General features: G+C 55.5%; 2 protein-coding genes across 2 annotated transcripts in view; one reads left to right on the forward strand and one right to left on the reverse strand.

The window, feature by feature from the left end:
- LOC119110475 (uncharacterized) overlaps positions 1–13,905 on the reverse strand; it is a 30,897-nt gene extending 16,992 nt beyond the window's left edge. Inside the window, exon 1 of the mRNA XM_037234312.1 lies at positions 13,760–13,905. The gene's annotated coding sequence lies outside the window, so the exon portion shown is untranslated. The remainder of the gene's footprint in view (positions 1–13,759) is intronic.
- On the forward strand, positions 253–24,372 carry LOC119109767 (procathepsin L-like). The gene is made up of 2 exons (XM_037233519.1): positions 253–407; positions 23,412–24,372. The coding sequence occupies exons 1-2, from the start codon at positions 253–255 to the stop codon at positions 24,370–24,372; spliced, it is 1,116 nt and encodes a 371-aa protein (XP_037089414.1).
- The last annotated feature ends 288 nt before the right edge of the window (positions 24,373–24,660 follow it).

Raw genomic sequence — 24,660 nt, forward strand, 5'->3', positions numbered from 1 at the left:
CTCGTGACTAAGCTACACTGGCGCGGCATTACGGTTCCGTGCTCCTCCTTGAGTGCGGATCGCTCTATACAAGGAGGGAAAAGAGTGTGGATCCGTACACGGAGCACGAGTGGCCTGGGCCCGGCTCCCGTGCCTGTACAGAACAATTGTATTTGGCTCCCACACTGGGTCACTCAGACTCAATCCACGCCGTGTGAGGCGTTCCTGGGGTCTCATTCCACGCGGGATGACGCGCTCAGGAGGTTTCACACCATGCCGGGTGAGGCGCTCAGGAGGTCTCACACCATGCCGGGTGAGGCGCTCAGGAGGTCTCACACCATGCCGGGTGAGGCGCTCAGGAGGTCTCACACCATGCCGGGTGAGGCGCTCAGGAGGTCTCACACCATGCCGGGTGAGGCGCTCAGGAGGTCTCACACCATGCCGCGTGAGGCGCTCAGGAGATCTCACTCTGCATGTCAGGCTCCATGCTGATCTTCATGTCAGGTGCAGCAGGTCACCGTGCTGCAGCCGTCCACAGGCGTCTGTCAGCGCCTGATGACAAGGCCGCCCGCCGGACATCCCAGGCAGGCCCGCACCTTATGTAATCGGGCGTGTCGGCTGCCTGTCCTCGCCTCCGATGCACTGGGCGCCTCCTCCCCTGCTCCACGACAGAGCTCTGTCGACGCACGTGCCGACAGCAGGCTGTCGAGCCGGCCAGCACGCGATGCGTCAGCACTTGATGCCCGGATCGCAAGTGCCAACCGGCGTCAGCCCTGGCGGCAACGGCGGGGGCCCCGCTCCCGGCTCTGGACCTTGCTCTACCATGTTTAACAGCAATTCAGGACGGCTGGAATGCCTCAAGGTTAATGTTTCCATAAGAAAGTTTCAGGGATGTAAACTCCAAGCCCCGGTCCATCTTGCCAGAATGTCCCAGGCAGAGATGTGGAACGGCGTCAAAGTGCCCAGCGCGCACCATCGGCATGGACCACGCGATTCCTGGCCTGGTCCCTGACCGCTGACACGAACGGCCACCCTGTAACACTGGGCGCGCGACTGTCGACCTCACGACACACAGATGATCAGATCATCTGTGCCAACCACAGATAATCCGATCATCTGGTGCACGCGCCGGCGTGTGAGAAGGACGCCCCACACCCGATCATCTGGTGTACGCGCCGGCGCGTGAGAAGGACGCCCCACGCCGTCACTCAGGCGGCATCCCTGGGCACCGGATGTCCGAGTGCGTGCCACCCGCTCTTAAGCGCTGTTGTCTGGCGTACGTGGTGCGCACGACGCCTAAATGCGGGCTCCTCGGGGCCAAGCGGAAGGACTTCCTGCGCTCACAGCAGCGCCTGATCACATTCCACATTCCTGACCATCATCTCGTTTCGACCGCCGTGTTAGAGTTCAAACGTACAATACAGCAGCAAGCTTAGCTTGCTGCAGCACCGTCTGAGCGCGCGGGCCGTTTGTTTTCTCGCCGACGTCACCGCCCGAGCGGTCCGGCGCGCTTCGACGGTGTTTTCCCGGCGGCTTCTGCCCGGCGCGTCCGGAGGGATCGCTCACGTGATCGATGTTGGCTGGGCTCACTCGGGAGCGTGGCGTGTGATAGCGATTAGTCGCGATACAGCAGCGGCGGGCGCGTTGAAGCTGAGCACGCTCGGTTCGGGTGCCTGCTCACCGTTCACCAGCTGATGTGGCAGCTGGTGGCTAGCGAGAGGAGAGAGCGAGAGAGAGAGAGAGAGAGAGAGAGAGAGAGAGAGAGAGAGAGAGAGAGAGAGAGAGAGAGAGAGAGAGAGAGGGAGAGAGAGAGGGAGAGAGAGATAGAGAGGGAGAGAGAGAGGGAAGAGAGAAAGATAGAGAGAGAGAGAGGGAAAGAGGAGAGAGAGAGAGGGAGAGAGAGAGAGGGAGAGAGAGGGAGAGAGAGAGGGAGAGAGGGAGAGAGAAGAGAGAGAGAGAGAGAGAGAGAGAGAGAGAGAGGGAGAGAGAGGGAGGTTGAGAGGGAGGGAGAGAGAGAGCACATTCGTGTTGGGTTTTGAGCTGACCTCGCCATTTTAAAGATAATTCAAGATAATTCACAGCCAGGACTTTATCAAGACGTCAAGCCCCCTGGTTTCTTAAGCCTGATATACGCAAACTTGTGCGGACTTTTTCTCCAGCCTTATTTGAGGGTCATACAGATATTCATGGCGTCAATGAAACGCACCACGAATTTCACCTCTTTAGTGGCCACGTTGTGCTCAAGGCCAAGAAAATACAATCGTTGAATTAGTTGTGTTTGGCTACGTGAGCACTTAACACCGTACCAATAGTTACAACTGAGGTTTCTCTACCATACCGGGTGCTTACCTCAAAATCTTCAGAAGCGGGGTATTCCCTTTAAGCAAGGGCAGTGGGCGCCAGTTTAGTTCTTTGCAATGCGGAAGCTTGGCACAGCGCGGGTGGTGCGTTATCTGGCTCCATTCATGGAGCCGATGGTTGATTAATTCCAAAGAAATGTTCTCGACTCTCGAACAGTGCTCGGTCACTGAACGCTCGATCACGTCGGAATCAGTCTACTTTCAGTAAGCAAATTTTCCGCAAATTTCATGCTCACGTATGCATGCAGCAAAACAACAATGTGCTCGCATTCAGCTGAGCTGATCTGACGCTGCACAACACCTACCACACCGCAGCATCAGCTGAGCTGATCCGACGCTGCACAACACCTACCACACCGCAGCATCAGCTGAGCTGATCCGACGCTGCACAACACCTACCACACCGCAGCATCAGCTGAGCTGATCCGACGCTGCACAACACCTACCACACCGCAGCATCAGCTGAGCTGATCCGACGCTGCACAACACCTACCACACCACAGCATCAGCTGAGCTGATCCGACGCTGCACAACACCTACCACACCACAGCATCAGCTGAGCTGATCCGACGCTGCACAACCCCTGCCACACCGCAGCATCAGCTGAGCTGATCCGACGCTGCACAACACCTACCACACCACAGCATCAGCTGAGCTGATCCGACGCTGCACAACACCTACCACACCACAGCATCAGCTGAGCTGATCCGACGCTGCACAGCCCCTGCCACACCGCAGCATCAGCTGAGCTGATCCGACGCTGCACAACACCTACCACACCGCGGCATCAGCTGAGCTGATCCGACGCTGCACAACACCTACCACACCGCGGCATCAGCTGAGCTGATCCGACGCTGCACAACACCTGCCACACCGCAGCATCAGCTGAGCTGATCCGACGCTGCACAACATCTACCACACCGCGGCATCAGCTGAGCTGATCCGACGCTGCACAACACCTACCACACCGCGGCATCAGCTGAGCTGATCCGACGCTGCACAACACCTACCACACCGCAGCATCAGCTGAGCTGATCCGACGCTGCACAACACCTACCACACCGCAGCATCAGCTGAGCTGATCCGACGCTGCACAACACCTACCACACCGCAGCATCAGCTGAACTGATCCGACGCTGCACAACACCTACCACACCGCAGCACGTCATTGGCATTGTTGTTTTCCCCTTACAAGCCAGGATGACTTCCCTTGTTCGATTTTCGCCACCCCAGAGCTGCGTTATCTTCGTAAGCGCATTACTCTAGCCCCGGCTGCCGGCAGCACCATCGCCTCGCCACACCGTGCATTGTCACCTTTGGTAGACGCACAGCGGTGTGGCCGTTGTTGCGATGCTGGGGGCGGTGGTGGGGTGCGGGATGACCCTGGGGCTGATAGGAGGACACGACAGAAGGGATCATAATGCCCTGACCACGCGGTGCCGAGGTCGACGCTGGGGCTGCGTCATGGCCATGAGAGGGGACAGAGGGATGGAGAGGGGGGGGGGGGGGGGGCACTGCCATGAGCTCGCGATGCCGAGACCGACGCTGGGGCTGCGTCATGGCCATGGGAGGGGACAGAGGGATGGAGAGGGGGATGGGGGGGGGGGGCACTGCCATGAGCTCGCGGTGCCGCGACCGGCACTGAGGCCGCGCCATGGCGATGGGAAAGGAATGAGCGCTGACGAGGGGGGGTGGGGATGGAGAGGAGGGGGGGGGGGGGGGGCAATGCCATGAGCTCGCGATGCCGGGGCCGGTCCTGAGGCCGCGCCATGGCGTTGGGAAAGGAATGAGCGCTGGCGAGGGTGGGGACGGGAGTGGGTAGGGGTGGGGTGGCAATGGCATGAGCTCGCGGTGCCGGGCCGCGCAGTGGCCCTGAGGCTGCTGGGAAGACAGAATGCGAAAGGTATCGTGATGTCGTGAGCTCGTTGGCAATGACGATTTGACCTGTATGGCCCAGCCAGTTGGCGCCGAGTCACGGGGTCGGTTTGAACGTGGTCAGTCCCAGACTGTTTAGCCTAACTTTAGCTCACACAGCATACAGCATGCGCTACCGATCGGTGAACAATCCACAGGTGATGGGTGAATCGGACACATTATATAGCTGCGAGTACCTTGCCCACATCCCCTCAGATTGCCTGCTTTTAATAAAACACCCATCCGAACAATTCGTTGAGGCATGACTGCAATCCTGCCCCCCTCAACATGCCTGGAGCCTCCTCTCCACTGACCACTGATTTGCTTCATGAGAGCAGGAAAAACGCGCATACTACGGAGGTAAGCCAGGCTCCAGGGAATGGACGGCGGCACCGGCTAAGGAGTGTGGCGGTGCGGCAGAGGGTGAGGGGTAAAAACAGCGGCTCCTTCTGGACCCGACAATCCAGCCAATCAGAGCTCAATGCATCAGACCAGTATGCCAGGTGAAGCTGATAAGAGCAGAGCCAGCAGCTTTGTTCCTTCGGCTTTCAGTGGCCTGGGGAAAAACACGATTCAAACAGCTTCGGAAAAGTTCAAGGTAGAACGTTTGGCAAGAGATGGAATTACGGACGTCCCATAACACTTTGAGTTCCTTTGTCTGCATGACAGAAATCTGCATTAAACATGGAGATGTCGAAGTCCCACGAGCGGCCCAAGAATGGCAGCCGGAGGAGGCGAATTCCTCGGCCAGCGAGATAATTGCTTTGTCTGACTAATGATAACTTGCCGCTGAATTACCGCGGCAAAACCGCATCGCCAGCGGAGCGGAAGCCGCTGGCCCCGGGCGGCGGCCGGCCCGGAACACACCTGTCGACCGAGCGGACATGGGGCATTCCGACCCGGGCACCCGGCGGTCCACCGCGCCAGCCGCCGTCCCGTCAGCGAGATCACAGCCGCCGACACCGGTCCTGAGCGGCACCAACACCGCACGCCACCAGCAGCTGACATGTGCCGCACTGAGGACCGTTTGGCCCAGACGTCCCCATTGATGACTTGATGGCACCGCTGACGTAGTTGAAGACGTGCGCCCTTGAAGAAAAACGCGCCTTTAGCTAGTTACGGTACCGTTGCCGTTGTTTAGGGTTTACGACGCACTCAGCTCCTCAGACTATATGGCGATGTCTGCTCTTCACCCTGGCAGGAAAGGTGGGCACTGCGGGGAACTGAACCCCGTAGCCCTATTTTCCAAGACGGGCAGCTAAACCACTACTCTACCGGTTATCTGCTACATAACCCACACCCACGCCGCTAATTAATCAGCAGAGAATCAGCACCTCCACAAGGCTACACTGGAAAGCTGCGAGCCACGAGCGACGCATCCACTCCGACGGGATGCTATTCAGCAGAGTACCAGCACCTCCACAAGGCTACACTGGAAAGCTGCGAGCCACGAGCGACGCATCCACTCCGACGGGATGCTATTCAGCAGAGTACCAGCACCTCCACAGGGCCCTACTGGAAAACTGCGAGCCACGAGCGGCGCATCCACTCCGACGGGATGTTATTCAGCAGAGTACCAGCACCTCCACAGGGCCCTACTGGAAAACTGCGAGCCACGAGCGACGCATCCACTCCGCTGGGATCCGTGAGCTCCATCCAGCTCGGAATGATAAAACAGAGGTCCAAATTCAAAGTGCATCTAATACCAATCGGTAGTTATACGACAAACCATATTAGACGCCAAAAACCTAAAAAGCAAGGAGTGGTTGGGGCTTCTACGGAGCTGTCGCTACGAATCCTGCATGCCTCGACTTCACGAATGACTCCAAGAGGAGAAGTGGCTTGGGAATGCTCCCGGTGAACGCCGACCACCATCCCATTAGTGTCCTGTATTACTCACAGCACTGCAGACACCAGCGGCTTAATGGCGCGACACGCATCCTGCGCGGGGCATTCCACTTCGTCAGTGCGCTGGTCAGGACTGCACGTGGAATGTCATAAATTGACATTTATGCTGGGGCTGTAGTCCCCTAATGACGATAATTGCACCACAGGCGCAGCGTACCTTATGTACATTTGAAACGAGTGCAAAGTCATGCCATTTAACAATAACATCCCGCGTGAGATCGCTTTACATCTGGTGGTGTCGAGCTGACCTGCCGGCGGGTTAAGTTGCCGCCTGAGCGTGAGATCGTTTTACATCTGGTGATGTCGAACTGACCTGCCGGCGGGTTAAGTTGCCGCCTGAGCGCAGTTTCATTGCCGTAGTGTTTGCAGGCTAACGATCAGAGTATCCCGCGCACCGGTACTCCGCGTAGGGAATGAGCCACTTAGAGTGTTTTCAGTAGAAGCCATCCCCATACACTATCAAAATATGACGGCTTCCTAAACACGAAAAGGGTGGTAGTGAGGCAACGACCATCTTTCTCTGGCCTGTTAAGCCACCAGACTGTGGGCCGTGGAACGCGCTGTTCCCTGTTCGCTAACGTCGGCCTTTCGGCTGGATGAGCTGAGTGCTGCTCTGGCGCTCACTCCTACCTCTCCCACGAGGTCAGTCAACTGGGCGAAGCGTTTCTCTGACCCGTGGGTCATCTGGTGGGGTGTGGCTGTTCTGTAATCCCCAAGTTCAATCAGGAGGGCCGGGCGGCGTTGATATATCATGGGCAGTGTGTTTACATTGAAGCGCGGACGTGCGAAGTTTTGTTTGCTTGTCCGTACGGGTTTTCAGGGCGGCGAGGCCGGGAGGAAGATAAAGCTTTAGAGAGAGAGGGAGAGAGAAAGCGAGAGAGAGGGAGGAAGAAAGGGAGAGAGAGAGGGGGGGAGAGAGAGAGCGGGAGAGAGAGAAAGAGAGGGAGAGAGAGAGAGGAAGAGAGAGAGAGGGAGAGAGAGAGAGAGGGAGGGAGAGGCCATGTCTAGTGACCATGCATCGAGCGCGTACTTGAAGCTCGAGATCAATGAAAGGAGATCGATGGCGAGGCGATGGGCTGGTTCAGGAGGCGGTGACGTGCTGTCACGGCAGACCCATTAACGGTGACGTCGGTGTTAATGTTTAACGATCCAATTCAACCAGCTCACATCGTTGCCCGGCCGCTGGTGAGCTCCAGGGGAGCCCAACATGTCTGAAGTCTGTGCGGGAGTGCCCGGCCCGGCCTCCATCTGACGGATCGACAGAACAGAAGCGGCATACGTGATAGGCAGCCCGCTGGGCCGGCCGGGCCGGCGGCGATTACGGACGGGCCCACAGCCGGTCCGGCGGGTCCGAGGGTCCCCAGCCGGTCTGTATCACCGCGGAGATCTGCCACCCGGTCTGGAGGGACTGTGAGATCGGTCCGCCAACACTGCAGGGCTCCAGAAAGCGGCCTAATGAGACTGTAGGGCGCCAGAAGCCCGTCTGGCGGGGCTACAGGTGCTCGGCAGACTGTCTGACGGCCCTGTATATTCCCATCAGTCGGTCTGATGGGATTGCAGGTCCCGACAGCCGGTCTGATGAACTGAAGGGCTTCGCCAGCCGGTGCGGTGGGATCATCAGAACCTCCTGGTCACTGGTGGGAGTCACTGCTGACACTGGTGGGAATGCAGGTCTTTACGCCAGCGATCGTTTAGTGTCACATTGTTAGCCTTCTGGTCATTGTTCTTGTCAGAATGCCTTTGAGCTGCCTTACACTAGGCCTAGTCAGAGTTTTACGAATCATGTGCGTCATAATTTTGCCTGGTTGTGCAACGTCATAACAAGAAACTCTTGTAAAAAGTTTTCGACAAAACGATCACAAAGTTTGGTCTGGAATTGTATCTTTGTGTATCTGTTCTTGGTAGCTCTCCTTAGTGAGTCACGGCTTCTGTTTTAACACGATTCAAATTTCGGCGAAGGTCGCAAAATTGAGGTCTTCCTGCAGGACGTTCCCACCCATCGTAAAATAAGGTCATGCATCCAATAAGACCAGGCCTGCTCCATCTCACACATTTATATTCCTGGGTAAAATGGTCTCCACTATACCCAGACTCGCAGCGTGATCCGTGATCTCTAACTCCTCCAGCGGTTGGTTGGTCCTTGTCGCGGCGCTGCTTTTTTAATCAGGACCCTTCAACGCCGTGAGAAATCCGGTGCCAAGGCGGATCAATACATTGTCACAAGTGTGCGCTGCCACCGGAGCCGCCAACGCGCCCTGGTCGGCTCGGGGCGGCTGCGTCGGCTACTCGTCTGGCCACACCCCGTCGAGACGTGGCTCGTCTCGCGCCCGTCAGTACGTGGCATGGCTCGTCTCACCGCACTCCATCGGTACGTGGCTTGGCTCGTCACACCCCGTCGGTGCGTGGCTTGGTTTGTCTCTCAATACCCCGTCGGTGCGTGGCTTGGCTCGTCTCGCCACACCTCGTCCGTGTGTGGCTTGGCTCGTCTCGCCACACCCCGTCGGGACGTGGCTCGTCTCACGCCCGTCAGTACGTGGCTTGTCTCACCACATCCCGTCGAGACCTGGCTCGTCTCGCCACACCCCGTCGGTACTTGGCTTGGCTCGCCACACCCCGTCGTTACGTGGCTTGTCTCGCCACATCCCGTCGAGACCTGGCTCGCCTCGCCACACCCCGCCGTCACGTGGCTTGTCTTGCCACATCCCGTCGGGGCGTGGCTTGGCTCGCCACACCCCACCAGCAGGCCTGACTGACTCTGTTCTGGTTCCGCTCCTTGAGGAAAGATGTTGAGGGCTCTAACGACAACCGATCGGAAGGCTTTATTCTGAAAATTTGGAATAGAAGAAAAGTCTACACCCGACCGGCAATGAAGTAACAGCAAAGACATCAGGGCTCTTTTATGGCTCAGGGCTGGGTCAAGGCTAGGTGAAGGGAAGGGTTTCATTGTCTCATTCCACGTATACTTACACCTACAGAATTTCGACAAGGAATTCTTTCGTTTTTCAACTTAGAAACCAGGGAGTGTCGCTCCCCTGCGCGTCCGACGGAACAGTGGTACAGTCAGGGCAGCGGCTGGAGGACTTTTGTGTTCCCCATCCCTGGTTGTGGTGGGACAACGCTGGTCGCGGGTCTCATCACTTTGACAGCTGATGACGCGGGTCGCGGCTGCACGGAAGAAGCGTAGTGCCGTCACAAAGCGTTGACAGCGCAACTTAGACTCAAAACAATTAAAACTGATACCTTTATTACGCCTTAACGGTATTGCACGGTACTACCCAACGTTATTATTACACGCAACTGGTCCTGACATGCCCGTTAAGCATGCCATTGGCCTATGCCTCAAAAGTGTAACGCCCCCTTAATAAAAAGACTCCCTTAATAACGCTCCCTTAATAAAAAGATAACGCAGGGCAAACTATTCCTGTTCAACGGCATTTGCCGTACAAGACGGCTGTGCCTGGGGCGGGCTGTCGAGCTGAACAGCTGTGCCTGGGGCGAGCTGTCGAGCCGGCCGGCTGTGCCTGGGGCGGGCTGTCGAGCCGGCCGGCTGTGCCTGGGGCGGGCTGTCGAGCCGGCCGGCTGTGCCTGGGGCGGGCTGTCGAGCTGGACAGCTGTGCCAGGGGCGAGCTGTCGAGCCGGCCGGCTGCGCCTGGGGCGGGCTGTCGAGCCGGCCGGCTGTACCTGGGGCGGGCTGTCGAGCTGGACAGCTGTGCCTGGGGCGAGCTGTCGAGTCCCACTGCGCCGCGGCGCTCGGTCGGTCGCGCCACCGACCGCGCGAGCTCTGCGTGGCCCCGGCTCCGACGGCCATCAGCTACCCTGTGTCACGGCTCAACCGGCGCGACCGGCGACCACCCTGTGCTGCGTCGGCCGGTCGTGACGTCACAGGGAGGGCGCGTGCCGCCGCAGCGGTGTCGTGTTTTGCGCGGCGCGGCCAGCCGCCCGACCGGCACCGGCACGCCTCGGCAGGGGCAGACCGGCAACGGCGCGTCCCGGCAGGACCTGGGTGGGTCAGGCGGGCTGGGTCCGACCGATGGTCACTCCAGCGTCCCGCAGCCCAATCGAGGTTAAAGTAAAGCGGCGACAGGTGAACGTGATCTCTGCAGGATTACGGATTTTGTTTTGTGGGCGAGCAGTTGGCTCTATGTGTATTTCTCTTCCCTAGTGTTCGCATTCTGGTGGATAAACTTGTACATGGGTCAGCTAAACGAGCCCTGAAAAAGGCACCAGACCAGCCATGACGGAAGGCGTGAGGTCGCACTCAGTGGGCAACACCAAAAACGGCGTTGTGTGAACGCAGCTAAGAGAAAACTGGAACAAAGAAGCCTCTGCTACAATTATCATGAGCAGAGCCGCGGGGTATGATGTTGTATGTCATTTTCAAAATACCAGAAGGGTCCTTTTCACGCTCATTGTTCATTGACTGGTCAGCGTTCAGAACGGTTCGTGACTCGTCGGGCACGGCAGCTCTGACGCGAGCTGGAGCCTGTCTGCCCGGCTGTAGTCTGCGCTGTCAGACTGGTCAGCGTTCGGAACGGTTCGTGACTCGTCGGGCACGGCAGCTCTGACGCGAGCTGGAGCCTGTCTGTCCGGCTGTAGTCTGCGCTGCCGCCGCCATCAGGGCCGTGTGACAGCTTCGGAGGGGTGGACACGAGTCATAACTAGCCCCATGTCACGGTGGTGAAGGTCAATTCTTGCATCGAATTAGCATTAGGCGCTTCGGCCGGCCGGCAGCAACAGTCGCTATAGAACGGCTGTGCTATTCCAGACTCTACAGACACCTGCTAATGGTTTTCCCATAATACGCCGTCTCTTGTGTACGTTAATAACCGATTTGAGAGCTCTGATTGCATTCAGTCACAAGCTCGTTTTACTGATAGCCACGCAATGTAGATCATGACAGTTGAAATCATGATCATCATCATCATCATCATCATGATCGCAATGTACATCATGGCAGTTTATGCCCCACATTGGGCGCACTCCTTTGCAAAAGGTGTGCTGTTGCAGTCAGTTACCTTAAAGGGAGTATCCTACCTTTTTTGTACCTTGCACCTAAAATCGGACGCCTTCGATTTGATCAGTACTACCAGGTTTTTCCAATTGTTCTGAATAATTCACAAACGTTTTTCCAACGTTTGTGCTCTGTAACGTTCACAACACCCTAATGTGTAGTAAATGCTACGAAACCTTGAAATACTCGGTTTAGACAAAAAGATATGCATAGATGAATGCCATCATGCCGCGAATTTAGCAAAACGTTAACCCGTGGCTTTGATTTCTCCCCGATGGCGGTTACCACAGCCGCTCTTTTTGAGGTGCACTTTGGCTTTGGGAATGGGAGTATCACATAATCCGTGTGACACACTGGTTTCAAACTTCAACCAATGCTCTTCTCGGTAACAGGCCCTTGCCCGCTAGGCCAATCACAAACATTGTGTTACTCGGACCAACAGAAACGCGCACGATGGTTGTCATGACGACGGTGGTCGCGACAGCAGAGAAGAAGGCAGTGCCGTTACTAAGTGTTGGCAGTGTCATTTGGACTCAAAAATAATTTAAATTAGTATCCTTATCATGTATTCACGGTACGGGAGGAGCGCTACCTTGTGCTGTTATTAGACGTAACTGGTCCTGAGGTTTTATTAGGATAAGGAAAAGGAGGTCCCCTGTGAGCATCGGAGGCCCTTGCGAGGAACAAGAAACCTTGTTTTAGGTTGGTGAGACCCTTTGTTGGATGATTAAATGGCCCCCATTCTACTATTTGTCGTCAATATTAATGCATTGGTGTATGTTACATGTAACAATTTCATAAGGGTGCACAAGCCCTCGATGCCGCTCCCATTGAATATGACGCTGCACAAGAGGCCCCCTGTGATGAGGCCCCATTTGTCCAGAAAACCCCTAAAAACTCCTGCCCCTAACTCAAAACCCGTGGCGCCACCTCTCGCAACAGACCCATGCCTCATTCAAGACAATGAAAGGTACTTATGTGAAAGCGCATTTTGATATTAAAACTAACATTTTTGCACCTAAAAAGTATGCTTCTGAAAACACAAGCATTGCAAGTTATACGGAACGAAAATCTTCCTTGAGAGAGAGAGAGAGAGGAGAGAGAGAGAGAGAGAGAGAGAGAGAGAGAGAGAGAGAGAGAAGAAGAGAGAGAGAGAGAGAGAGAGAGAGAGAGAGAGAGAGAGAGAGAGAGAGAGAGAGAGAGAGAGAGAGAGAGAGAGAGAGAGAGAGAGAGAGAGAGAGAGAGAGAGAGAGAGAGAGAGAGAGAGAGAGAGAGGAGAGAGAGAAGAGAGAGAGAGAGAGAGAGAGAGAGAGAGAGAGAGAGAGAGAGAGAGAGAGAGAGAGAGAGAGAGAGAGAGAGAGAGAGAGAGAGAGAGAGAGAGAGAGAGAGAGAGAGAGAGAGAGAGAGAGAGAGAGAGAGAGAGAGAGAGAGAGAGAGAGAGAGAGAGAGAGAGAGAGAGAGAGAGAGAGAGAGAGAGAGAGAGAGAGGAGAGAGAGAGAGCAGAGAGAGAGAGAGGAGAGAGAGAGAGAGAGAGAAGAGAGAGAGAGAGAGAGATAGAGAGAGAGAGAGAAGAGGAGGAGAGAAGAGAGAGGAGAGAGAGAGAGAGAGAGAGAGAGAGATAGGAGAGAGAGAGAGAGAGAGCGAGAGAGAGTAGAGAGAGAGAGAGAGGGAGAGAGGAAGAGAGAGGAAGAGAGAGAAGAGGAGAGAGGAGAGAGAGAGAGAGAGAAGAGAGTAGAGAGAGAGAGAAAGAGAGAGGAGAGAGAGAGAAGAGAAAGAGGAGAGAGAAGAGAGAGCTCCTAGATAGAGAGAGAGAGAGAGAGTAGAGAAGATAGAGAGATAGAGAAGAGAGCGAGGTAGAGAGAGAGAGGAGAGAGCGAGAGTAGGGAGAGGAGAGTAGAGAGTGAGGAGAAGAGTACTCGCGAGAGTGAGAGAGAGACGACGCGAGAGAGCGAGAGAGAGAGAGAGAGAGAGATCAGCTCTTGTGAAGAAGAGAGCCAGATAGAGAGATGCGTCGAGAAAGTACCGCTCTCGAGGAGAGAGAGGCCGTCTGCCGTCGAGAGAGGGCGAGAGAAAGATCGGGATAGAGTAGAGGAGTCTGATCCTCTTGTGGTGATAACAGGACACGGCCCGCTATGTTGGTCTGCAGTCTGTTCCGTCGTAAATGTCAGGATATGGCCACGTGTGTCGTACAGTGACGAGCACCCGGACACGATCCCGTCACTGACGTCAGTACTATGGTGAACTTCAGGACACACCAGGACACAGTGATGAAGCTGGTATCTGTCTTGTGACCAGATCAGGAAACAGTCCTCAGCTGTCGTCTGTGTTGCGAAATCTAGGACAATGCTTTGCTACTGTCCCCGGGGTCCATACTGTGGCAAGCATCCGTACATGGTGCCTTCACGGTCATCCATGCCACGGTGAACACCACGATGCGGTCTTACCACCACTGCCGGCCGTACCGCGGAGATCGCCGGGGAGCCCTGCATCCTTGCAGTCCGATGCTGTCTTGTGGCATCGGGAACCCGGCCGCGGCCGCCGATCTTACCGCTGCGCCACGGGGCCGCCGTGCGATGGTCATACTCACCTGTGTTGGAATCGATGGTCCGATCCGCCGGCGATGTTCGATGGTGGCGTCGTCCGGCCGAGGTATCGAGCGCTGCAGTAGCCCGGGGGCGTCACAGATCCAAGGCACGCGGTCTCCAGCCGGCCCCGGACACGCGCACACCGCCGGGCCCAGCGCCCCGACTGGGGTCGCCTCAGCGCACCGTCGCGCTCACGTGTAATTCACAGCACCGGAATAATAGTCACCTCCCCGACGGGAACCACGCGCACTCTCACACGACAGCTGCTCGCTGCAGCACCTCGGAAAACACCGCTCAAGCACACAGACACACCTGGGACCGACCCCCGATATTCTCTCACCAGGCCTGACCGTAATCCTTCACCTCTTGAAAGCGATCGTCGAGGGACGGCTGTGAATGGCTGCCGATCGTCGCGCTCACACCGGCTATTGTTGGAGTAGCCGACAGCTGGCAGCCCGGTCTCGTGCTGTACCGGTGCGGCGGCCTCCACAGGGAGCGGCCGATCACAGCACCCTCCCACCGCCGCCGCCCGGGCTCGACTGAGCCGCTGTGCGGCCGCCCACCCCGCCAGCCCGCCGCCGCTGTCATTTTCACAGCTCCGCTGCGGCACGACGGCCTCCCCTGCGGCGCGCAGTCGACTCGTCCACGGCTCCCGTGCTCCCCGCTCCTGGGCCGTGCATGTCGGCATTGATCCGGCGAGCCAGCGGGCACCGCCGGCCGACCGGCCGGTCCTGGCGCCGCCGCCCGCCGCCCTCTCAGATTGCATGATTCGTCGGCGTTTTATCGGCGGCCGAGCCTTGATTACACGGCGCCGGCCCTTATTTATGCGGCCTATTCAAAACGGCCGGAGAATGCCAGCACCGGCGGGACGCGAACGCCTGACGGCCGGCCCTCCGCTGTGTCCCGGTCCTGGCGCGAGTGCCGGTCCGCAGGTGCTGCCTCCGTCCCCCCGGGTGCGTCCCTCCGCCATTTTCCCAATGACGGGCGGGCTGGCCTAGGTTACTACGCCCTCCGACCTGTGTGGATCGGCGGGCTTATCTGATTGATTCGTCCAGGCATGTGGAATCTTACATAGTTTTACAAACAAGTTCTAACCTAGCATGTTCTTGCGTCAGAATTACGGTAAGTCAGGCAGATACACTGACTAAAATAACCCGACGGAATGGTTTCCTATCCAGTCGTGTCTCGTCTGCCCCGCCATTCCCGTGAGTCCACCTCTGTCCGCAGTCACTTGGCCGTCTCTCCTCAGAGTCCGAGGACCTTGGCACGATCGCTCTGCCCACCCTGGCCACTTGGTATGTGGCTGAGTCGCCCCGAGCGCGGCCGATCTCCGCTCGCCCTGCTCGTGACGGCCGTGCGGTATCGGACCATCTCGGTCAGCAGCGACCGTCGCGGGTAACAGAGGGCGGCGCTGACCCCGGGTCTGCAGTGTCTGGCGAGCGGTCCTCTAGATCCCTGGACCCGGGCCTCTCGCGGGCCACCGGAGCGGAGACGCAGCTCATGGCTCTTCCGGGTGCTCAACGTTGGACATCTATGAGCAACAGCGCATCAGCGGTGTTTTGAGATGTAGGGACCTAACTATGTAGTGCGGATGGAGAAGTGTTTAAGGCTGTTACTAATATTGTCCTTCAAATTTGATGACGTACTCTTCATTGCTCCTGGGGCAGATCTGGAGCCTTGACAGCAACATGGCAGATGGCAGGTCTTCAGTTTCGCGTCTTTCACCTGCAGATGGCAGATATTTTCTTGAACTTGCGACTCAGCACGCTCACTATTCCAAGGTTTCTCACCTGGCAATATGGTTTCATGCTATCTTCCACCGCACCGACCACGAGCCTGTGTCACAACAGGATCCGTTAAGGGCACACAATGCACAGCCATTGAATCACCGAACTGACAGGTGGCCGCCATGTATCTTCACCAACGTCAAGCCCGAAGATGGCGGAGCACCGACATCACGCGTTCACCAGCTGAATAGATCGTCATTTAAAGCGATTACACTTATTCAGAAAATCTCCTAACTTTGCTGAACTGAGGAGAAAGCATAAGTTCCAGAAGGCAGCTTGCCAACCCCCATTAACCCTGAATAACTGAACTATTGCCACTTCCGCGCGCTGCGACTGATCCAAACGCTGAGGATATCAACGTGGCGAATAACCACTACCCAAAGCTTGTCTACTGTTTTGCTCCATGCTACGACCAAACTTTGCAGAGTGATTGCAATTTGGGGCATGCCGCAACTTTCCACGCAGAAGCTTAAAGCTGAATTTTTGGCAGGGCTAAACCTTGTTAGTAACAATGAGCCAGCTTTCCATGATAGACATGGCTTGGTTCGGAAAAAGCATGTCGCACTAATGCGTCGCACATAATCGTGCAGCAAAGCAAAATTGACAGGCACGGTATGTGCCCGTCCATTGTCATTACAGCTTCTAATCCTATGGAAACAAAGAATGCGACAACATTGGTACAGGCTCAGCGAGGCTACTTCACGGGTGTAATTCTAAAATCGCCATGTCACTCTCACAGCTCTTAAACGGGCTCACGCGCTGGTAAACAGGCATCCAATGTGACCGATGTGACGGCATTCCAGCTCACAAATGCATGCCTTCAGCCCTATCCTTAAAATGGTATGGCATGTTACTAAACAGCGGCTACACACAGCAGCACTCGTGGAACTGAGGCATAGATCCTACGCCCCTTTGCGAAGAGACCTTTTAACTAAAGCTGCAGATATGTCACAATGAAAATGTTGTCAGAGACCTCACTTTGTTACATATCTGTAGGTGCCCAGGATGCGCTGGATGAGGAGGCTCTGATTTCTACATTGCCGAAAATCTGCTGTTGGAATAATTTCATGTAGCTTCACTGGTTCGTCTTTCAGCAGCACCCTAGATAATATTTCGGAGGAATGGGCGGCCTGACATATTTCGGAGCAACGAGCAGCCAGACATCTGCAGCAGAGCAGCCCCGCAAACAAGGCACCGAGCGATGCAAAGCCAGCATAAAGAGAAGCATCTGGCACAACATTGTTGAAACAGCTTTATAGCTCCGTAAAGATCTATTGGAGGAACCAAAAGTCCCGATTGTGAGAAACGTTTCAAATAATAGCACGACGGCGTGCCTAGAATACACAAAATCCAGAATACCGCTCTGGCAGGCCCTGCCCCCCCCCCAAAAAAAATGCTTTCATTGTATATTTACCTGACCATTTACCGTGTAAGAGGTCGACACAAGAGAAAAGCGTCGCAGTCGACGGAACCGGAGGTGCAAGTACCCATCCGACGAAAGTGAGCTGTTTCCCATCGTGGCGCGGCGCCTCAGCCCCGGTCGGCTTCTCAGTCGTCGCTCGTCGGCGTCGACGTTGGCCACGCGCCAGCCGGCCGTCGGTGCGGACAAAACACGCGGTCCGGTGGCGAGGGAGCGTGGCAGGCGCGCGCGCCGCCGTCGGGCGCCGCTCGGTCACCGGCTGTGACAGCGGGACGCGACTGGGGCCGTCCCAGGCGGAGGGGCGCGGCGGCGGCGCGGGACAAATCAGCGGCACAGCGGGACGCGACTGGGGCTTTTCCAGGCGGAGCGGCGCGGCGGCGGCGCGAGGCAGGCCAGCGGCACAGCGGGACGCGACTGGGGCTGTCTCAGGCCGGGGGGCGCGGCGGCGGCGCGAGGCAGGCCAGCGGCACAGCGGGACGCGACTGGGGCTGTTCCAGGCGGAGGGGCGCGGCGGCGGCGCGGGGCAGGCCAGCGGCACAGCGGGACGCGACTGGGGCCGTCTCAGGCCGAGGGGCGCGGCGGCGGCGCGGGGCAGGCCAGCGGCACAGCGGGACGCGACTGGGGCCGTCTCAGGCCGAGGGGCGCGGCGGCGGCGCGGGGCGGGTCAGCGACACGGTGGGGTACGACTGGGACCGTCCCAGGCCGAGGGGCGCGGCGGCGGAGCGAGGCAGTCCAGCGGCATTGGTGTACCTCCGCTGGCCGGGCCTACCCATGTCAGCGGCGTGGGTCATCGCTGATTGAATGAGGTGATTACTGAGGTGGTTATGTGATTCAGAGCGTAGGATGCTGCACTACGACTGGGGAAGGTTACTGTGGCCGAAGGAGCGGGATGCTGCACTGTCACTGATAGGCCTGATATGTTGTGCTATAACTGGAAGAGTGGAATGGTGTACTGTGGCTGGGAGGGTGTGTGTGATGTCCCGTGGCTGGAGGGGTGGAATAATGCACTGCAGCTGGAGATGGGAGGGGGAGGGGGGGGGGGGGTATACCATGGCTTAGAGAGTGTGACTGGGGTGGGCTAGTAAAACTGGCTGGGAGAGTGTCATTTGGCTAATGCACGAGTAGAATCCTGTTGTAAGTCACGTGCTCTGGAATAATGCGGCGGACGTCAGGTGTTTGGAGACGGTACCCAGCATGGCATACTGTGCCTGGTGACGTCACCAGGAATTGCATGCCGTGCCTGGTGACGTCACCCGGCAGTGTATGCCGTGCCTGGTGACGTCACCCGACAGCACATACCGTGCATGGTGACGTCACCCAGCATTACATACCGTGCCAGGCGACGTCTCATACCGTGCCTAGTCACGTCACTCGGCATCACATACCACACCTGGTGACGTCATCCAGTATCGCATACCGTGCCCGGCGACGTCACACGGCATCGCATACCGTGCCTGGAGACATCACACCGCATCACATACCTGCTGTGTCAGCGATCAGCTGAGGTATCCCATTGATAACGGACGGAGAATGGTAGCTCATTTTGAGTGAGTGGATTAAAAGTACCGTAACTGTGGGAGTTCGGGAAAAACATAAGATGACCGATTGTCCATCTCTTTACAGAAATAATTGCCAGTGCTGGTTCCGCCTGAAAGGGTCCCGAGTGTGGCAGCTTTGTACTAGCCCTTTTCACGCAAACATCTGTTGACAGGAGCTTTACTTGGAAACAAATCTGAAGTGTTTGAAAATCAGGATAAACAGGAGCGATACACAAGAGTTTTCGTTAATCTTTCGTAATGGCCGAAACGTTCTCTACGCAGACAAGTTTGTTTTATCGTCATGAATCTGTTCGTCGTTTCACGCTCGCTGTACTTCGTGTTTTGGTCTCATGGGTCAAATGCACAATGTAAAATGGCTTATCGGTGATTATTTCGAAACAAAGGGGATCCCACACAAGCGTTTACGGGCTATTTTGATATGGCTGACAGCAAACGATGAGGATTTGCCACCTGCGTATCCTAATTTCTGTGCACTTAGGATTCAGATGTCTGAGGAATGTGGCGAGACCATCTTATGCACCAGTCAAATCAACGCTAGCGTGGAAAGCGCTATGATGAATGGAGATGGATTCCGGTCTTGTGACACTGATGTAACTTATCTATTGGTCTTAGATAAGACAGTATTTTTAGCCGTATTCCTCGTTGAATAACGAAAAGAAAGGAGATATAGATGTGTTACATCTATGCCAGGCGTTGCCGATGATATCGCCGATTATAATCGATGCGTATTATCATTATATGGCTAAAACGTTATACCATCCATTAAAAACAAACAGGCGCAAGATATATCGCAAAATCGCAGAGTACACTAGTACACTCGTTGACTGTGCTGTCGTAAAAGACATCCTGAAAAGTGACACAAACTGGGGCAGTAACTCCCGCTAAGATATTTCAGAAGTCACACCACCAATGTTTTGACAAATAATTTAACATAGCCAGGAAGTTTACAATTATATAAATGCTCCGGTCTAAGATGAACTATTCAGTCAACGGAATGGACGGAAGATTTAGAAAGCAGTCGGTCCCGTTCACCGAACGTCGTCCGTATGGGACGCACGACATGGTGTAATGATACGGTCTGGTGTGGAAATATGTGATAAACCGCTTCCACTTTAACCCCGAACCTGGAACACACGTGATACTCAGTTTGTATTAAAACGGCCTTGAAGAATTTTAGATGTGCCGTTGTAAAACCCGTTACCAGACGCCTTCAACATGTAAATACGTTCGGGTCGAAAAACTTCATAGTGACGCGACATGGAATTGCCAGATCTGACCTCCACAAAGTCCCCCCCCCCGCTCCTCATCCTGACTGCAGGCGATACCTGTGACCCTAGGAATGTCGCTAATGAACATCAAGCCACTGACTCAGTTTACTGCCGTCTCCACCATGTCTCTCACTGCCCAGTATCGCACGTAAAGGCGAAAATTTGCCTTTTTGGTCCACGGAGCGTCACAGACTGACGGTCGCAATAGCCAGGCGCCCAGAACCAATTCCATTTCGGGTGTAAACTGCAAATAATTCCGCTTGTGACGTATGAAACACCACTTGTTCATTAGTCGTCACTCGTCAGTCGTAGATGTTGACCTGTTTCTAAACGAGGTTATTAAGCCAGTTCTGTTTAACTTCGGTCAAGTCACAGTGAAAAACTCTGTGCGTCCGACAAACATCCTATGTGACGTCACGCAGAATCTGTTTTTTATAAAAAAGGAACGTGACGCGAGTCGTCACGCTCCTTGTTATGGAGTCCTAGCGACTCTGTTTGCCATATTAGCGCACGTGGGTCATAACGTAACCGGGTTTCGACCCCCCGGCACGTAGGAGTCCGATGTGCTAACTACTAGGCCATCATGATCTTTTGGGTATGACGTCGTAAATGACGTCGAAGGCTAATATTTCTTGTCTTTCGGGTCACTGCGAATGCACATTTCGGGGGCCAGTTGTGTGGGATCTGAGCAGGTAACATGAGCGTTTGCGAGCGGTCAGGGCTTCGGTGGGATCTGAGCAGGTAACATGAGCGTTTGCGAGCGGTCAGGGCTTCGGTGGGATCTGAGCAGGTAACATGAGCGTTTGCGAGCGGTCAGGGCTTCGGTGGGATCTGAGCAGGTAACATGAGCGTTTGCGAGCGGTCAGGGCTTCGGTGGGATCTGAGCAGGTAACAGGAGCGTTTGCGAGCGGTCAGGGCTTCGGTAAGATCTGAGCAGGTAGCAGGAGCGTTTGCGAGCGGTCAGGACTTCGGTGGGATCCGAGCAGGTAACAGGAGCGTTTGCGAGCGGTCAGGGCTTCGGCTACGTCGTGCGGAGTAAAGAGACCCTTGCTTCAGCAGTCGGTGGTGGTCCCATGAGTAACTGTATCACAAGTGAGACGTGTCAGCTCGTAGCAGGTTTTTATGCGCCGTGCACTTGCCGCCGCGGGACTGCTAGAAAGCAAACAATGTGGTTATGGTTTCCGTTTCAAAATGATGATCAGTTCTGATCATTTTGATCATTTTAAAACGATCAGTTCTGATCATTCTAGGACCGATGTCATGTAAGTATACCGGTGGCACGTCAGTCTCCGCGCGTCGGACTTCAGCCGCGCCCGGCCACCAGCACACATCGCAACGTTGAGAGCTGCCCAGGTGACAGTCAGTCTGAATGCATCTGGCCTCGGCCTCGCACAGATATGTGGTGGGAACGCGGAGGCACCGGGTAGTTCGATGGCTCGAACGTCTGGCAATGGCGTGCAAAAGAGGCACACATGTGCCATGTGTTCTTTCCGGTTGTGATTGAATGTTCTCACCTAGAATGCACGTGAGGTGGAGATCAAGTGAATGTCAGACGATAATATTTTGGCTCCCATAACCATCCATCCTGCGAATGCCCTTGTGCTTAAAAGCCATCTGGACAATTCTCAAGGCATTGTTATCTCGTTTGCCTCGTGAAGGCAGCCGTGCTCCAGCCTACATTGTGTTCCGAAAGCGTGGCAGAAGAACGTGAATTATGGGACCGTAAGTACAATCTGTTAGCCCATTTGACAGCGTTGCAGGGCTGAAGAACAAACCCACGAGTGTGCGAAGGATTTCGCAATGATAGGGAAGGGGCAGTTAAGAAAATTGTCACTGAAAGCCGAGTATGGTGTTCCACAGGCACCTGCAATTTCTTGCGCGCTATAAAAGAACATGCGTCCGTAAAATGCGTGCTGTAAAATAACGTACGGCGCGCTCTGGCCCAGCCGTGGTGCTTTTTAAGAGCAGCGATCTTTGTAACTACTGATCGTAGGCTCATGCAGTCTCCAGCAACATAAGGCGCATTTTTTAAAATGTTATGCTGTATAACCCTCCGGTACCTGGATGTTAAATGTTCGATTGGGCACACGTTTATTGGAACATTGCAGTATAACTACGACTTTTCAACCTCACCGGACGGGTTGGGCGGGGAAGGGGGATTAGGACGCGTGGACTGCAAATGGACATACAACTTAAATATTACCCGACTAACATGGCATACCAAAACTCTGAAGCTGAGAAAAAGATTAAGACACTGGTCAAAACCGGGTCCAGGACTTAACGACAACCCAACGCCACGACGGTATGAGACGATCAGAGAGGAAAAAGAACAGCCCCTCGCGTAGACTAGGGTATGCAAGTGTGTGTGTGTTGCTGTTTGCAAACCGTCACGCGCTACTTTGCGCAAACCACGCACCCGCGCATTTTGGGATCCTTTAAAAGGAAAGTTCCACAGTTGAAGATATTGAAGCTGGCATCAGATGTGATGAAATAAGCTCACTTATAACTATTGATGTACTTTTAAGTGGAAAAGACTGTTCAAGACAACACAATTTTCCCGTTTTTAGGCAAAGATGCTCCTTGACACGTCCTTTTTTATTGCGTCATGGTGCCATGAACAACATTGATTGAGAACCAATTGACGACCTAATATCTGGACATCGTGCTCACGAACGCCAGGTATGAAAGACTCGACAATTATAGTTCTTGGACCTTGATCGTCGCATGGCCAATGGAGTGGCAGGATTTCAATGACGTCATTATAATGTCATGGATGTCTATGTGACCTTGAAATAGTCTCCCCGAAAAAGTTCGCACATCTTCGCGGGCCTTTAGTTCAGAGACTGGAAGGATTTAGGTCTTAAGGAGGTCAGGATTGTGAGCTGCACCGAACGATCTTCAAGATGACTTTTTCACTTCAAAACCCCATACAAATGTGGAACACTCCCTTTAAGGTTGTATGCCAGATCCTAGCAACCACAGCAGATGAATGCGTTAAACTATTTGTGCGATGTAGGTGAATGCACCTGCCACAATTCAGTTACAGACTTCAAACTGTCCGACCAATCATGTTAAAATGTGCGCTGGTGCACCGCCAATAATAAACGAGAGAGAGGTCAAACTCAACATTCCCGAAACCGGGCACGAGTACAAAAACGCCATCTTCAGCCGAGAGCGGTTGGACCAGGAGTGTCATTTTGTAAGCTGAGGTGGGGACTGAGCTGTGAAGCATGACAAAACCGATCTTGAAAATACTTTCAGCCCCCCCCCCCCCCCCCTCCAACTGCGAGGAGAAATGAAGCCACATCCGGAGAGAACCCCCGTTTGTTGGCATGTTTTGGGTGTGTGGTACGTTAATCAGCGCTGTTCAGCCCCCTCCCATACTTATTTTGTGAAACTCCGCCCCTGGCTGAAGCTCTCAATTGAATAGGAAGCTCACCCCTGGCGTGGACACGCAGCGGTTATCGAGAGGCAAAAAGGCTTTTGTGTACAGTCCGAAACCATGTCTGAGAGTATTAAAATCGTAACCTGGACAGTGCCCTCGAATACCTGCAGCCCTCTACGCGTTTAAACGTTATCTGAAAACCTGCGAAACAAACACCGTGCATGCGGTGTTGCAGGAGATTCCTGCTCACGCTGGCGCTTGCTGCGCCATTTCTGCCGCTTCGCTCCGCGTCGCTGGACGCGTGGGAGTCCTTCAAGCGCCAGCATCAGCGGGCTTACACGCCGGAACAGGAGAGCTTTCGGCGCCAGGTGTTCCTCTACAACTTGGACATCATCGAGAGGCACAACGCCGAACATGACGCCGGTCGCAGCACTTACCGGCTGGGAGTAAACCAGTTCGCTGACCTTACCAATTCCGAGTTTCGTCTGCTGTTGTTGACAGAGGCGCGGTCGACACCCGCGGTCTCCGACCACGCCGGACCGCACTATGCCCGAACGAACCGAACCCAACCGGACCACTTCGACTGGCGGGACCAGGGTGTGCCCATCCCCATCAAGGACCAGGGTGCGATGGGAGCGGCCTGGGCGATCCACGTGACGACGGCCGTGGAGAGCGGGCTGATCATCGCCGGGGAAGCGGCGCTGGCGCTGAGCCAACACAACCTGACCGACTGCGTCGCCTTCCATTCGTTCACCCCCACGGCGGTGGCGCTGGACCGCGTGCACCGATACGGCATGGCATCGGAGGCCGACTACCCCGCCAGCCGGCCGTGCCCGGCCGACCTGCCGATGGCGGCCACCGCGGACCACGTGCACACCGTGCCGGCCGGCGACGCAACGGCGCTGCTGGACGGCGTGCTGCAGAACCCTGTGCCCGTCACGCTCGACGCCGGACACATCTCCTTCCAGCTCTACGCCGGCGGCATTTACAGTGAGAGGCACTGCTCGCAGACGCAGTACGACCACGTCATGCTGGCGGCGGGCTATGGTGCTGAGGGCGGCAACCAGTTCTGGCTGCTGGCCAACAGCTGGGGCACCATGTGGGGCGAAGCCGGCTTCATGAAGATGAAGCGCGGAGTCAACATGTGCGGCGTCGCCTCCAACGCCGTCTTCCCCACCGGCGTACACACCCTGTAGCGCTTCCTGAGGAGCGCATCGCTGACTGAGGGTGGCTTCAGTCCGCGTGCCGAGGCGAGCGCCCCATTGGCGCAGATATGGCAACGTGGTGACAAGTGTGCGTCAGCTTCGGGTATATGCATTCTGGTTCTGGACTTCGATTACGACTATGCGCTTTGACAAGACTTTCTTCGGGGCATGTTTGATGCGACAGGAGATAGCGTCAGAAGCCTTGCCAATCACAACATTTCAGTGTTGTGCGGGCTCAACACACATGGTGTCTGTCGGGCTAGTACCTTGCGTGGACAC

Source organism: Pollicipes pollicipes, unplaced genomic scaffold (genome assembly GCF_011947565.3).
Source record: "Pollicipes pollicipes isolate AB1234 unplaced genomic scaffold, Ppol_2.1 Scaffold_7231;HRSCAF=8579_pilon_pilon_pilon, whole genome shotgun sequence".
NCBI classification, from domain to species: Eukaryota; Metazoa; Arthropoda; class Thecostraca; order Pollicipedomorpha; family Pollicipedidae; genus Pollicipes; species Pollicipes pollicipes.